Source organism: Oncorhynchus gorbuscha, linkage group LG02 (assembly GCF_021184085.1).
Source record: "Oncorhynchus gorbuscha isolate QuinsamMale2020 ecotype Even-year linkage group LG02, OgorEven_v1.0, whole genome shotgun sequence".
Classification (NCBI taxonomy): domain Eukaryota; kingdom Metazoa; phylum Chordata; class Actinopteri; order Salmoniformes; family Salmonidae; genus Oncorhynchus; species Oncorhynchus gorbuscha.
In genome coordinates, this window is record NC_060174.1 from 57,050,119 (window position 1) to 57,064,829 (window position 14,711).

At 42.7% G+C, this 14,711-nt stretch overlaps 1 protein-coding gene across 2 annotated transcripts in view; it reads left to right on the forward strand.

Moving 5' to 3' along the window:
• Positions 1-14,711, forward strand: part of spns2 (spinster homolog 2 (Drosophila)) — a 166,248-nt gene that overhangs the window by 122,413 nt on the left and 29,124 nt on the right. For both annotated transcript variants that reach the window (XM_046314045.1, XM_046314037.1), the window contains exons 6-11: positions 858-1,000; positions 1,181-1,333; positions 1,474-1,663; positions 7,631-7,696; positions 8,899-8,997; positions 13,577-13,740. In XM_046314045.1, the coding sequence (XP_046170001.1) occupies positions 858-1,000; positions 1,181-1,333; positions 1,474-1,663; positions 7,631-7,696; positions 8,899-8,997; positions 13,577-13,740 (815 nt within the window). The remainder of the gene's footprint in view (positions 1-857; positions 1,001-1,180; positions 1,334-1,473; positions 1,664-7,630; positions 7,697-8,898; positions 8,998-13,576; positions 13,741-14,711) is intronic.

The window sequence follows — 14,711 nt, forward strand, 5'->3', positions numbered from 1 at the left end:
GGCAAAAAGTGATTTAGTCTGCCTGGGAGCAAGACATCCTGGTCCGGGACAGGGCTGGTTTTCTTTTTGTAATCCGTGAATGACTGTAGACCCTGCCACATACCTCTTGTGTCTGAGCCGTTGAATTGAGATTCTACTTTGTCTCTATACTGACGCTTAGCTTGTTTGATTGCCTTGCGGAGGGAATAGTTACACTGTTTGTATTCGGTCATGTTACCAGTCACCTTGCCCTGATTAAAAGCAGTGGTTCGCGCTTTCAGTTTCACGCGAATGCTGCCATAAATCCACGGTTTCTGGCTTGGGAATGTTTTAATCGTTGCTATGGGAACGACATCTTCAAGGCACGTTCTAATGAACTCGCTCACCGAATCAGCATATTCGTCAATGTTGTTGTCTGACGCAATACGGAACATATCCCAGTCCACGTGATGGAAGCAGTCTTGGAGTGTGGAATCAGATTGAACAGACCTCAGCGCGGGAGCTTCTTGTTTTAGTTTCTGTCTGTAGGCAGGGATCAACAAAAAAGAACTGAGCTCTCAGAGAGGAAAAAGACTCCCTCTCCTAAACACTATCAGACCTAGAGGGCTTGTACAGGACACCAAGCATATCGCAAGACACAATCCAACCGCTCTGCAGTCACTCAACATGCACTTATAAAAGCACTTGTTATTTTGACATTGCAAAGTAGGTACCAGACATCCCTCCCAGATTTCCTTACATAGCTATCCTGTATCTGTGCCTTTATATGTATCTGGTATTCTTACAGGCACAGTAACTTCCTCATAAGCCACCGTGTTCTGTCTGTAGGTTTCAGTATGGGATGCCTGTCCACATAAGCCACTGTGTTGTGTCTATAGGTATCTCCAGTGCTGGGGATGACAGCAGGGACCCTTATCCTGTTCTTCGTGCCTGAGCCAAAAAGAGGGCATGCTGACCAGCTAGGAGGGCGCATCAAACATCGCACCTCCTGGCTCTGTGACATGAAGGCCCTGGCCAAGAAGTAAAACCTCAGTTAACTTCCATTCATCTGCTGTACCTTTCTTATCTAAGTGGTTTAGAGTGCGAGACAGAGAGAGAATACTGCTAGATCCTTTCCTTTTGTCCTTCAGCATCTGAGATTGCATACTGCAGGTAAATAAATTACTATCTAAATGGTGTTGTGTGTGTTCCTCCCTTCTAGCCGTAGCTATGTGTTCTCCTCCCTGGCGTCTGCTGCGGTGTCGTTTGCCACGGGGGCATTTGGCATGTGGATCCCTCTCTACCTGTTCAGGGCTCAGGTGGTACAGAAGACAGCAGAGGCCTGCACTAAAGACATCTGCAGCAGCAAGGACAGGTCAGAGTTTACTCTTGAGTTCTCCGTTTTATTAACCTGATCTGATTCATTTATAACCTCTTGCTGTCCAATAACAATTCATTCTCGTGATCTGAAATGTATTTGCTTCTCTCTTACCTCTCTCCCTGGTCTCTGTGCAGTCTGATCTTTGGTGCGATCACGTGTGTTACGGGGCTGCTGGGGGTGGTGATCGGGGCGGCCACCACCCGCCTATGTCGTCAGAAGACTGAGCGGGCGGACCCCCTGGTGTGTGCCGTCAGCATGCTGGGCTCAGCCATCTTTGTCTGCCTCATCTTCGTCGTGGCCAAGAAGAGCATCATAGGAGCTTATGTGAGAGTGGTCTAGTTACAAATCTGTCTTTACTCAAACATGTATCATACCATTACTGTCATCGCTTCAAATATGTATCATACCATTACTGTCACCGCTTCAAACATGTATCATACCATTACTGTCATCGCTTCAAATATGTATCATACCATTACTGTCACCGCTTCAAACATGTATCATACCATTACTGTCACCGCTTCAAATATGTATCATACCATTACTGTCACCGCTTCAAATATCATACCATTACTGTCATCGCTTCAAATATGTATCATACCATTACTGTCATCGCTTCAAATATGTATCATACCATTACTGTCACCGCTTCAAACATGTATCATACCATTACTGTCACCGCTTCAAACATGTATCATACCATTACTGTCATCGTTTCAAACATGTATCATACCATTACTGTCACCGCTTCAAACATGTATCATACCATTACTGTCATCGCTTCAAACTGTCATCGCTTCAAATATGTATCATACCATTACTGTCATCGCTTCAAATATGTATCATACCATTACTGTCATCATACCATTACTGTCATCGATATGTATCATACCATTACTGTCATCGCTTCAAATATGTATCATACCATTACTGTCATCGCTTCAAATATGTATCATACCATTACTGTCATCGCTTCAAATATGTATCATACCATTACTGTCATCGCTTCAAATATGTATCATACCATTACTGTCACCGCTGTCACCACTTCAAATATGTATCATACCATTACTGTCATCGCTTCAAATATGTATCATACCATTACTGTCATCGCTTCAAATATGTATCATACCATTACTGTCACCGCAAATATGTATCATCACCACTTCAAATATGTATCATACCATTACTGTCATACCATTACTGTCATCGCTTCAAATATGTATCATACCATTACTGTCATCGCTTCAAATATGTATCATACCATTACTGTCATCGCTTCAAATATGTATCATACCATTACTGTCATCGCTTCAAATATGTATCATACCATTACTGTCACCTCTTCAAACATGTATCATACCATTACTGTCATCGCTTCAAATATGTATCATACCATTACTGTCATCGCTTCAAATATGTATCATACCATTACTGTATCATCACCGCTTCAAATATGTATCATACCATTACTGTCATCGCTTCAAATATGTATCAAATTATGTATCAAATATGTATCATACCATTACTGTCATCGCTTCAAATATTACATCGCTTCAAACATGTATCATACCATTACTGTCATCGCTTCAAATATGTATCATACCATTACTGTCATCGCTTCAAATATGTATCATACCATTACTGTCACCGCTTCAAATATGTATCATACCATTACTGTCACCGCTTCAAATATGTATCATACCATTACTGTCATCGCTTCAAATATGTATCATACCATTACTGTCATCGCTTCAAATATGTATCATACCATTACTGTCATCGCTTCAAATATGTATCATTCTATTACTGTCATCGCTTCAAACATGTATCATACCATTACTGTCATCGCTTCAAATATGTATCATACCATTACTGTCACCGCTGTCACCACTTCAAATATGTATCATACCATAACTGTCATCGCTTCAAATATGTATCATACCATTACTGTCATCGCTTCATACCATTACTGTCATCGCTTCAAATATGTATCATACCATTACTGTCACCCCTTCAAATATGTATCATACCACTGTCACAAATATGTATCATACCATTACTGTCACCGCTTCAAATATGTATCATACCACTGTACAAATATGTATCATACCATTCAAATATGTATCATACCATTACTGTCATCGCTTCAAATATGTATCATACCATTACTGTCATCGCTTCAAATATGTATCATACCATTACTGTCATCGCTTCAAATATGTATCATACCATTACTGTCATCGCTTCAAATATGTATCATACCATTACTGTCATCGCTTCAAATATGTATCATACCATTCACTGTCATGTATCATACCATTACTTCAAATATGTATCATACCATTACTGTCATCGCTTCAAATATGTATCATACCATTACTGTCATCGCTTCAAATATGTATCATTACTGTCATCGCTTCAAATATGTCATCATTACTGTCATCGCTTCAAATATGTATCATACCATTACTGTCATCGCTTCAAATATGTATCATACCATTACTGTCATATGTATCATACCAAATATGTATCATACCATTACTGTCATCGCTTCAAATATGTATCATACCATTACTGTCATCGCTTCAAATATGTATCATACCATTACTGTCATCGCTTCAAATATGTATCATACCATTACTGTCATCGCTTCAAATATGTATCATACCATTACTGTCATCGCTTCAAATATGTATCATACCATTACTGTCATCGCTTCAAATATGTATCATACCATTACTGTCATCGCTTCAAATATGTATCATACCATTACTGTCCATTACTGTCATCTGCTTCAAATATGTATCATACCATTACTGTCATCGCTTCAAATATGTATCATACCATTACCATTCAAATATGTATCATACCATTACTGTCATCGCTTCAAATATGTATCATACCATTACTGTCACCGCTTCAAATATGTATCATACCATTACTGTCATCGCTTCAAATATGTATCATACCATTACTGTCATCGCTTCAAATATGTATCATACCATTACTGTCATCGCTTCAAATATGTATCATACCATTACTGTCATCGCTTCAAATATGTATCATTCTATTACTGTCATTGCTTCAAACATGTATCATACCATTACTGTCATCGCTTCAAATATGTATCATACCATTACTGTCATCGCTTCAAATATGTATCATACCATTACTGTCATCGCTTCAAATATGTATCATACTATTACTGTCATCGCTTCAAATATGTATCATACCATTACTGTCATCGCTTCAAATATGTATCATACCATTACTGTCATCGCTTCAAATATGTATCATGCCATTACTGTCATCGCTTCAAATATGTATCATACCATTACTGTCATCGCTTCAAATATGTATCATACCATTACTGCCTGGGCCTGAATTCATAAAGCGTTTCAGAGTAGGAGTTCTGATCCAGGGAGTTTTCTTCTAGCCACTGTGCTTCTACACTTACTCTTTGGGCTTTTAGGCTGGTTTTCTGTATAAGCACTTTGTGACATCTACTGATGTAAAAAATGCCTTTATTAATACATTTGATTGGATCAGTTTCACCTTTTTAGATGATAATGAATATGTTTATATGGACAGAGGAGACCTGAGGGTTTGATGACAAAGCAGGATCAACCAGCTAACTTGCCTAAATATTCTGAAATAACTTCTTATTTTGTAGAAAGATAAGATTGAAATGGGCATGGTCTAATTGATTCGACAACCAAAAAACACATATATCTAAGTTTAGCTTTCATAATAAACCAGAAAATCAATAGTTATTTCTGGTTGTTTATTAAAGTTAGCTGGCTAACTTATTGATCCCGCTTTGTAGTATACCCCTCTGAGCCTAGATCAGAGCTCCTGCTCGGAGACTCTTTGTGAATACAGGGCCAGCCAGGTTCCAATGGTACACAGGGTCACATTCTCTGGCTGGAAGACTGTGCAAACCAACCTGTTTATGGGAATTAAGATATTTTCCATCTTCGTCATTATTGTTGCTCAGGTTGTTGAAAGTCAGTTCCTACTCTTTTGTCTCTGATAAGAGCGTAAAATGTGTTCTCTGTGAGTCACAAAAAAATGCCACAGTGCATTGTTCCTGTCCGGGGCAGCGATTGTTAAAAGCTGCAGTCTTTCCTGCTTTACATGGCAATTAAATAAGCAAACACCCTGTGCATTCCCACCGTAGCACCACGGGCCCCTGGCCTGTGGGTCCGTTTCCTTTTGACCTGATAGACACAGTGTAAGCCCCTGGCCTTGACGACAAAGATGGCTAGTCTGGTCCCAGATCTTTGTGTACTGTCTTGCCGACTCCTATGGCCAGTGTTACGCATATGAGTTGGCAAGACCGCACAAACAGATCTGGGACTAGGCTAAGAGATGGCTTCTTTCTGAGGACAGCCATCCCAGAGTAAGCTAGACTATTCATTATTTACAGACCAGTGTGTCTCTTTGCCTGGCTAGGTGCCTCTTGCCCATTTACTGGGCTCTGTGTGGGTTCATATGAAGTCAACAATCCTAACAGGAGTTAACTTTTACAGGTCAGGAGCAGGTCTGCCCTACATTTTTATGCGTCAGGCCTCCATAGAGAGGTAGCATATTTCAGGTAGATATGAGGACACCTTGGCAGCAGGGCAGCCATACAAACAGCAGCAGAGAGGTATGATACAGGCTTGGAGTTCAGGGCAGTATTCATGGCTGATATGTCCAGACAACTGTACATATTAAATATCCTCTTGTTTTATGCTGGTTGTTACTGTGACAACTCAAGTTACATTGCTAAGCACTGACAGATGTGGTGTTGAAGATAGTGACACCCCAGTGGTGTGAGGCAGGGCACAGCAGCCATGTCTGTCTCTCTGTCTGTTTGGGGTGTGATTTGGAGTCTAGACCCAGACAGCTGTTGCCTCACAGGCAGGCTGGCCGGCTGATCTGAGGAGAGTTCGTTTGAGGTTCTGTTTCTGTTTCCCAGGAGGCTGTGTGTCAGTCACGGTGTCTGAATGGCAGTTTAACAGTCTGCACTACTTCCAGACACAGAGTGTCAATCTAAACCCTGGTGTGTATGTGTGTGTGTGTGTGTGTGTGTGTGTGTGTGTGTGTGTGTGTGTGTGTGTGTGTGTGTGTGTGTGTGTGTGTGTGTGTGTGTGTGTGTGTGTGTGTGTGTGTGTGTGTGTGTGTGTGTGTGTGTGTGTGTGTGTGTGTGTGTGTGTGTGTGTGTGTGTGTGTGTGTGTGTGTGTGTGTGTGTGTGTGTGTGTCGGACATAGATACTCCAGTCCTCCATTGCCAACCACGATACATTGGATTCTATCGCAACCAAATCTCTCTGGATCTATTACTAGAAAGTGTTTGTGTCGCCACACAGCCTTGCCAGCTGCTCAGGGCTTGCTTTGATTAGAGATGTCAGGAGACTATGTACACATTCTCCTGAATGTCAAGTCCCTCTATGTTATTCAATATCTGTATTTTAAGTTATCGTTACAAAGTGAGAGCCAGGGATGTGGACTCGATGTTTGTTAATTTGTGAGAACCCTTGTTGAGTTGATCTGTTGTTGTGAGACCAGAAGAGTGAGAACATTTTGTCCACTAGAGGAATATACACTAGCCTCGCTGACAGACATTTACAGAGACTAAGTGCGTCCCAAATAGAACCCTATATTCCTAGAAAAGAATTAAGTGCTATCTAGAACCTAAAGGGTTCTTTGGCTGTCCCCATAGGAGAACCCTTTTTGGTTCCAGATAGAACCCTTTCCACAGAGGGTTCTACATGGAACCGAAAAGGGTTCTCCTATGGGGACAGGCAGGGAACCCTTTTGGAACCCTTTTTTGTAAAAGTGTACTCCCTATATACGGCACTACTTTTGACCAAGGCCCATGAAGCTCTGGCCAAAAGTAGTGCACTATAAAGTGAATAGGTGGCGCAATCACTTTCTCCATACCATTCTGCGCTGGTTCCCTGCTCACCTAGACTATCATTCCAAATGGCATCATTCCAAATTCCCTATATAGTAAATAGGGTGCAAGTTTATACTTAACCCCAGTTCAATTGGCACCGAATGAAGCAGTCCATCCCTGTATAATGTGAGCATAGCGTAATAGCATGTTTCCAGACAGACCACAGCAACTGAAGCATTTTAATTCCCTGTGTTTTCCAATATCTGCAAAACAAGAGACACCTTTTGACTTTCACTTCTTTCACTCTCATTGGCTGTGGCCTAGTCTGTGCAGGGTGAAACTCAGATCAGACAGTCCTAATGGTTGGTATTTAATATCCCTCTTTCTTTCTCTCTCTTTTTCAGGTCTGTATCTTCATAGGGGAAACGCTGCTCTTTCTGAACTGGGCCATCACGGCAGACATTTTAATGGTATGTACTAAGAAAAAACTATACTTATCCTCTGTTGCCTACCACTGGAAACGTCTAATACTGCACTACTGTAATAAAGGGTGGTTATCTCTTCTAGTGCAATTTGAGTTTCTTATTTTGAGTTATGAAATGCATGACTGTAACAGGGACAGGGAGCTTTGTATATATCGGATGGGGCTCAGTCATCATAATTATGCCCTTGACCATGCATGATGCATACACCACTCATGGAAAGACTAAATGCATGGGAGAGCTCTTTTTCAGACAGGCCAAATACTATTTCATTGAGCTTGCCTGGTGCAATGGAACCAATACAATAGTCGCAGAACTGCAAATCCATCCATCTGGAACTCCAGGCAGGCTGAAGTTAACACAACATTTATTTGAAAAGATATGAAATAGTACTTGACCCAAGTCCCAAAGAAATGATCTAGGAGGGTAGCTTAGAACTTGTTTACGTGTGTGAGCCAAATGAAATGGGACTTCCTGTGAAGTGAAAGGACCAGCCAAAGTCATGAATCTGCCAGTTAGAATAGACACACTAGTGAGTTAGCTTGCAGACTGTAGGGGAGAGGAGACAGGACAGTCAGCTGCAGAGTAGAGGCCCATACATTAATTACTGGACAGCACTTACCATACAGCACTTACTGTGTGTGTGCGTGTGTTAGACACACAAACACACAGTTCTAATCTAGCTGGAGATGACAAGCCTGGAGGTCTTTGGCAGTGAGGTGGACTGAACTTGCATAATTGAGGTCTCCTGAAGTTGTTGTTGTTTTACTATGGATGGACATATGGATAGCAGTGGAGGCTGTTAAGGGGAGGACGGCTCATAATAACGTCTGGAACAGCAAATGGAATGGCATCTAAACACATGGAAACCATGTGTTTGATGTATTTGATACCATTCCACCTATACCGCTCCATACCTTACTTCAAGCCCGTTCTCCCCAATTAATGTACCATCAACCTCCTGTGATGGATAGATCCTTCCTTCTACATCCCTAGTCACCACTTCTACCCTCGTTTCAACTCGCTCTCCATCTCTCTCTGTTATGTGATGATGTGTTATATCTTATGTGATTGAATTTGGACCTTGACGATATTTTTTTTAGTATGTGATGGTGAAGCTAAATAAATGTCTGCACAAGAAGCCAGTCAAGTCAAGTCGAGTCTCATCTGATCTTATCATCTCTCTGCAGTATGTTGTCATTCCGACTCGGAGGGCCACAGCGGTTGCCTTCCAGGGCTTCACTTCCCATCTCCTGGGGGATGCTGGAAGCCCATACCTCATAGGCCTGGTAAGACTACTCTACTCTCGCGCTCTTTGTGTGTGTGTGTGTGTGTGTGTGTGTGTGTGTGTGTGTGTGTGTGTGTGTGTGTGTGTGTGTGTGTGTGTGTGTGTGTGTGTGTGTGTGTGTGTGTGTGTGTGTGTGTGTGTGTGTGTGTGTGCGTGCGTGCGTGCGTGTGCGTGCGTGCGTGCGTGCGTGTGCGTGCGTGCGTGCGTGCGTGCGTGTGTGTGTGTGTGCGTGTGTGTGCGTGTGCGTGCGTGCGTGCGTGCGTGCGTGCGTGCGTGCGTGTGCGTGCGTGCGTGCGTGCGTGTGCGTGTGCGTGCGTGTGCGTGCGTGCGTGTGCGTGCGTGCGTGCGTGCGTGCGTGCGTGCGTGCGTGCGTGCGTGCGTGCGTGCGTGCGTGCGTGCGTGCGTGCGTGCGTGCGTGCGTGCGTGCGTGCGTGCGTGCGTGCGTGCGTGCGTGCGTGCGTGCGTGCGTGCGTGCGTGCGTGCGTGCGTGCATTTATATGTGAGTACTGTGTGTGAGAGTTACTTGGGATCCATAGTCCTGTAGTGTAGATGAATAGGTTGTTACATACAATACTGTATATGTATCATAACACATACACTATTCACTCATCACTTGATGCTTTTTAGTAGCCTTTGTCTAACTCTGCCATTGCAAGGTTAAATGAGGTTGGTACCACAACAGCTTTTAACAAACCTCCCATTAGGACTAGTAGTGAACAGAGGTGTGACTTCACTTCGCCAGTCGTTCGCTAATTTCTGCCAACCCACTTTCCAGTAAACCCAGTTCCCATGGGGACACCATTATGACTAGTAGTCAGAACCAGTGAACATGGCTCTTACTGGCACTCACATTCTCAAGGACACACACTGCTCTCTAAGTGTTCCCTCTGGTCTCCTAAATGCCTGGCCTTACACTGCATCCTTACATAGACAATAGCTTCAGCCCCCGCTCCTATACCATCCTATAAGTGGCCATGATGACACTAGTTCCGGGCGTGTTTTCTGAACGTTTCATCAAGATGAAAGAGATATGCCAAGCGTCCATGATATTACTATACCGTTCCAAGTCCATTCCAGAAGGGGGGGAACATATTTCACCCCAAGCTGCCAACTGGCATTTGAGTAATTCTGGAGAGAAAGCATCGGAGGAGAACTTTCCAAGTTAAACAGTAACCCAATGGAAGTGCCCCTCTACTCGGCATGGTGTGCTGCACTGTGGTCGACCTGGGAGAGAGTGCTGGAGCTAGGAGGTTATAGACACTGTGTCCCCACACACAGTGTGACCACATGCCTAAATACGTGTGGCAAGGGGTAAGGTGGACTGCCCTGAGTTGCCTATCTCGGTACTTATCTCCTCCAATACTGAATAACTTACACAATATACCATTAGCCAAAGATGTGCTTCCAAAGGTTCATTTGACCTTATGCCATGAAGTGAGGTGGTTTCAAATGGTTGTTCTACTGTCATCAGTAAGATCCAACAGTGGTCTCTTGATTAGAGAATCAAACTCAGGCCTGGGGATTCACTGGGGACAGGCAGAACAGTGACATACGGGGCTGTAGAACAGCAGATACAGCAGTTATTTAAGAACGGGGAGAAAAGTATATACAACTACCGTTCAAAAGTTTGGGGTCACTTAGAAATGTCCTATTTAAAATTTAAAAAATAACATCAAATTGATCAGAAGTACGGTGTAGACATTGTTAATGTTGTAAATGACTATTGTAGCTGGAAACTGCAGATGTTTTATGGAATATCTACATAGGCGTACAGAGGCCCATTATTAGCAACCATCACTCCTGTGTTCCAATAGCACGTTGTGTTAGCTAATCCAAGTTTAGCATTTTAAAAGGCTAGTTGATCATTAGAAAACCCTTTTGCAATTATGTTAGCACAGCTGAAAACTATTGTTCTGTTTAAAGAAGCAATAAAACTGGCCTTCTTTAGACTAGTTGACTATCTGGAGCATCAGCATTTATGGGTTCCAGGCTCAAAATGGCCAGAAACGGTGAAATGGTCAGAAACTCATCAGTTTACTATTGTTCTGAGAAATGAAGGCCTACTCCACGTGAGAAATTGCCAAGAAACTGAAGATCTCGTACAACGCTGTACTCCCTTCTACAGAACAGTGCAAACTGGCTCTAACCAGAATAGAAAGATGAGTGGGGGCCCTGGTGCACGACTGAGCAAGAGGACAAGTACATTAGAGACTTAGGTTAAAATGAAGGCTTAGCACAACTCCTAACCTTAACCCTAACCCATAGCCTAGCTGAGGTTAACGTTAGCCACCACAAATTGGAATTTGTAACATGTCATATGTTTTGAAAATTTGTGTTGTACATTTTGTAAATTCATAATATATCATACAAATTATAATTCATAACATATCATACAAAATGGATGATGGACATCCAAAATGTAATACATACCATGCCAAATGTAACCTATCATACTAATTCACACAGAGCGTGTAAAGAAAAATATGAAATGCTCTGAGACCAGGTTGCTGTGATTCATCCCTCCCGGAATGTCGCCGACCTCCAGACCAAGGAGACCAGGCCCAGAATGCCCTGAATGCGTCACCATGCAGCGACTCCTCTATCTCTGACTGGCCCGGAGATTTAGCAGGCCGGTGTGATGGGCTCATCATGACGCACTCTACAAACCCACAACCCTCCTGCCTCCACACCCGCCACCCCCCACCACAAGGATGAACAGAGTCTGCAGATCTGAAATCACGGGAAAACATGTCAGCCGTTCATCGCTTAGCAACTACAGAATAAAGCAGCCTTGAGCCACCCACTTGGTGCAGAATTAGGTTTTTACAAGTACTTGTGCTGCCCAAGACCCAAATATTAGACCTGCATTAGAGACGTGCCCTCAGAGGATCGTGAACCGAAGCAGCCACAGTGCATTGCCTTTGTATATTGATGGAGGTTGTGTGTTAAAATTAACTGGGCTCCCACTGTATCCTGCAGTACTGGTCCTTCTTATTGAGTGACAAGCCATTCATCCACAGTATATAGTCCCCCTTGTACCAGCACGTAGGCCAGAGTGGCTGACAAATACAAACCATAGCTTCAGGGAGGAATATAATGAACAAGTGTAAAGACACGTGTGTGTGTGTGTGTGTGTGTGTGTGTGTGTGTGTGTGTGTGTGTGTGTGTGTGTGTGTGTGTGTGTGTGTGTGTGTGTGTGTGTGTGTGTGTGTGTGTGTGTGTGTGTGTGTGTGTGTGTGTGTGTGTGTGTGTGTGTGTGTGTGTGTGTGTGTGTGTGTGTGTGTGTGTGTGTGTGGCAAATGGCCAGAGGCAGAGTGGGTGCCGATGTAATCTCCCTGCAATCTTGCAAGAAATGCCTTGTAATGGATAATTTGACATGCACTATGTATTTTTAGCCCACACATACATTTGTGCATGCATACAGTCATACACTCTCACATGCACACTCTTATAACACCCACCTACACTCTTAGGTGGGTGTTATGAGAGAGAGAGAAGCAAGCCCTGTCAGTCTTTACCTTTTTCAATTCAATCTAACTATTTATCCTCTCAGGGGAAATTAAGAAAGGCAAGTCAGGGGACCTGGGCTGTCAGGGCAGGAGTGAGTGTTCTGCCATTCTCCACAGCACTTTGAGGAACACTGGCCAACCTGCACTCACAGTTTGTGTGTATGTGTCAGCACTTTAGTAAGACTATCTCCCAGCTATTGTTTTCTTTAGCACATTGCGTGACGGACCAGGGCAACACTCAGCTCTGGAGAACTCTAACCTTGAAATTACTGAGTAGGCTGCTTGGAATATCCACTTTTAGAGACATTGGTGTATGTGTGTTTTGTAACATTTTCTCCTTTTTGTGTTTGAGATATTCATTGGTTAAGTGTGTTACTTTGCATTATTGATTTGCCTAATGGATCGGGGACGATATGTATGGATCTGCCCTGTAGCCTGTAGCAGTCAGAGGAGCTCATGTAACTCACTACTACTCCTTGTAGTAACTCACTACTACTACACTCCTTTTAGTCTTTGGCGTCTGTTGCAAGATCTGACCGAGCTGTCCAGAGATTAGCTTTTTTCTGCTTTGAGAACTTTACATAAGAGTCAAATGAATCTCTTGCTAAATGAGTCACACATACTGTAATTATGCAATGCACTATAATGGTAACAAGCACTAGGATTGATTGCAGAAACGTTATATGCCGGTTTCCTGGACACAGATAAGCCCTTGACTAAAAAGTAATATTGAATATTGAATGGAGATTCTGCTTTGTAGTACAGGAATAGGTCTTCTCTGGATCTAGGAAACCGGCCCGAATAGTAATATTAGTGATCACTATTGGTGACTTGGAAAGACACAAGAGTGTGCATAATGTCTATAGCATATTCGTATTCCTTTACTGTTGTTTTTTTTCTTCTCTCTCTGTGTGTGTGTGTGTGTGTGTGTGTGTGTGTGTGTGTGTGTGTGTGTGTGTGTGTGTGTGTGTGTGTGTGTGTGTGTGTGTGTGTGTGTGTGTGTGTGTGTGTGTGTGTGTGTGTGTGTGTGTGTGTGTGTGTGTGTGTGTGTGTGTGTGTGTGTGTGTTCAGATATCGGATGCCCTCCAGAAGAGCTACACTAGGTCGGTGCTATGGCAGTTCCTCAGTTTGGGTTATGCCCTCATGCTCTGTCCCTTCGTCATCGTCCTGGGTGGCATGTTCTTCTTGGCAACCGCCCTCTTCTTCCTCGATGACAGGGACAAAGCAGAGAAACAGTGAGTCTCTTTTCGCCCTTCTTCTGTATAACCTAGATTACATTGATATTTTAAGCATTTCGTAGACACTCTTATCCAGAGTGACTTACAATCAGTGCTTCCTACAAATAGCCAAAGCAACCTCATATCACGATCATTGCAAGTTAGTAAATCCATAACGTTTTTTTTAGGAAAGGTCATTGTAAAACATGCACCTTACATCTGATCATCTTGAAACTTTCTCTGTAAAGCTAACTTTCATCAAGGTTTTACATGTCCATTCATGTACCATCCATAATTCTTCTTATTTGCTTAATTTCTCCAACATGTCAAGTCTGCTTTTTAGGGCATACACTCCCCACAAGGGGTACAATAGACACACACATCAAAAGTTTAATTTATATTTTTGTCCATTCTGTAAGACAATCAAGTCGTGATTCCACGTGGAAATGTAAATTCCGTAACGCTTGAATCGCCCGGAGAGGTAAACGGAGACGAAGCGATCAGGGTCAGTGGAGAGAGATTGTTCCAGGCTTTTATCCTTGACAAAAAGGGCTAGAGTCAGCTGGGAACAGCAGAAAACGACAAGACACTCTCATTGAAGCAATGGACGTTCAAGGTCAACCGCGGTACTGCAGGCATTGTTAGCAGAAAACGATCCCCCATTATAGTGAATGTAAAAATGACGATCTTCGTGGTTAATCTTCATCTAAAAAAAATATAAAAAATGTAAAGTCAATAATGGTACCAAGAACGGCTTCTAATACACCAGATGTACGGTACCAGTCAAAAGTGTGGACACTTTTTTCAAGGGTTTTTCTTTATTTTTACTGTTTTCTACATTGTAGTATAATAGTGAAGACATCAAATCTATTTGATCTGGCGTCCACAATCACATGACCTCGACCCAATTGAGATGGTTTGGGATGAGTTGGACTGCAGAGTGAAGGAAAAGCAGCCAACAAGTGCTCAGCATATATGGGAACTTCTTC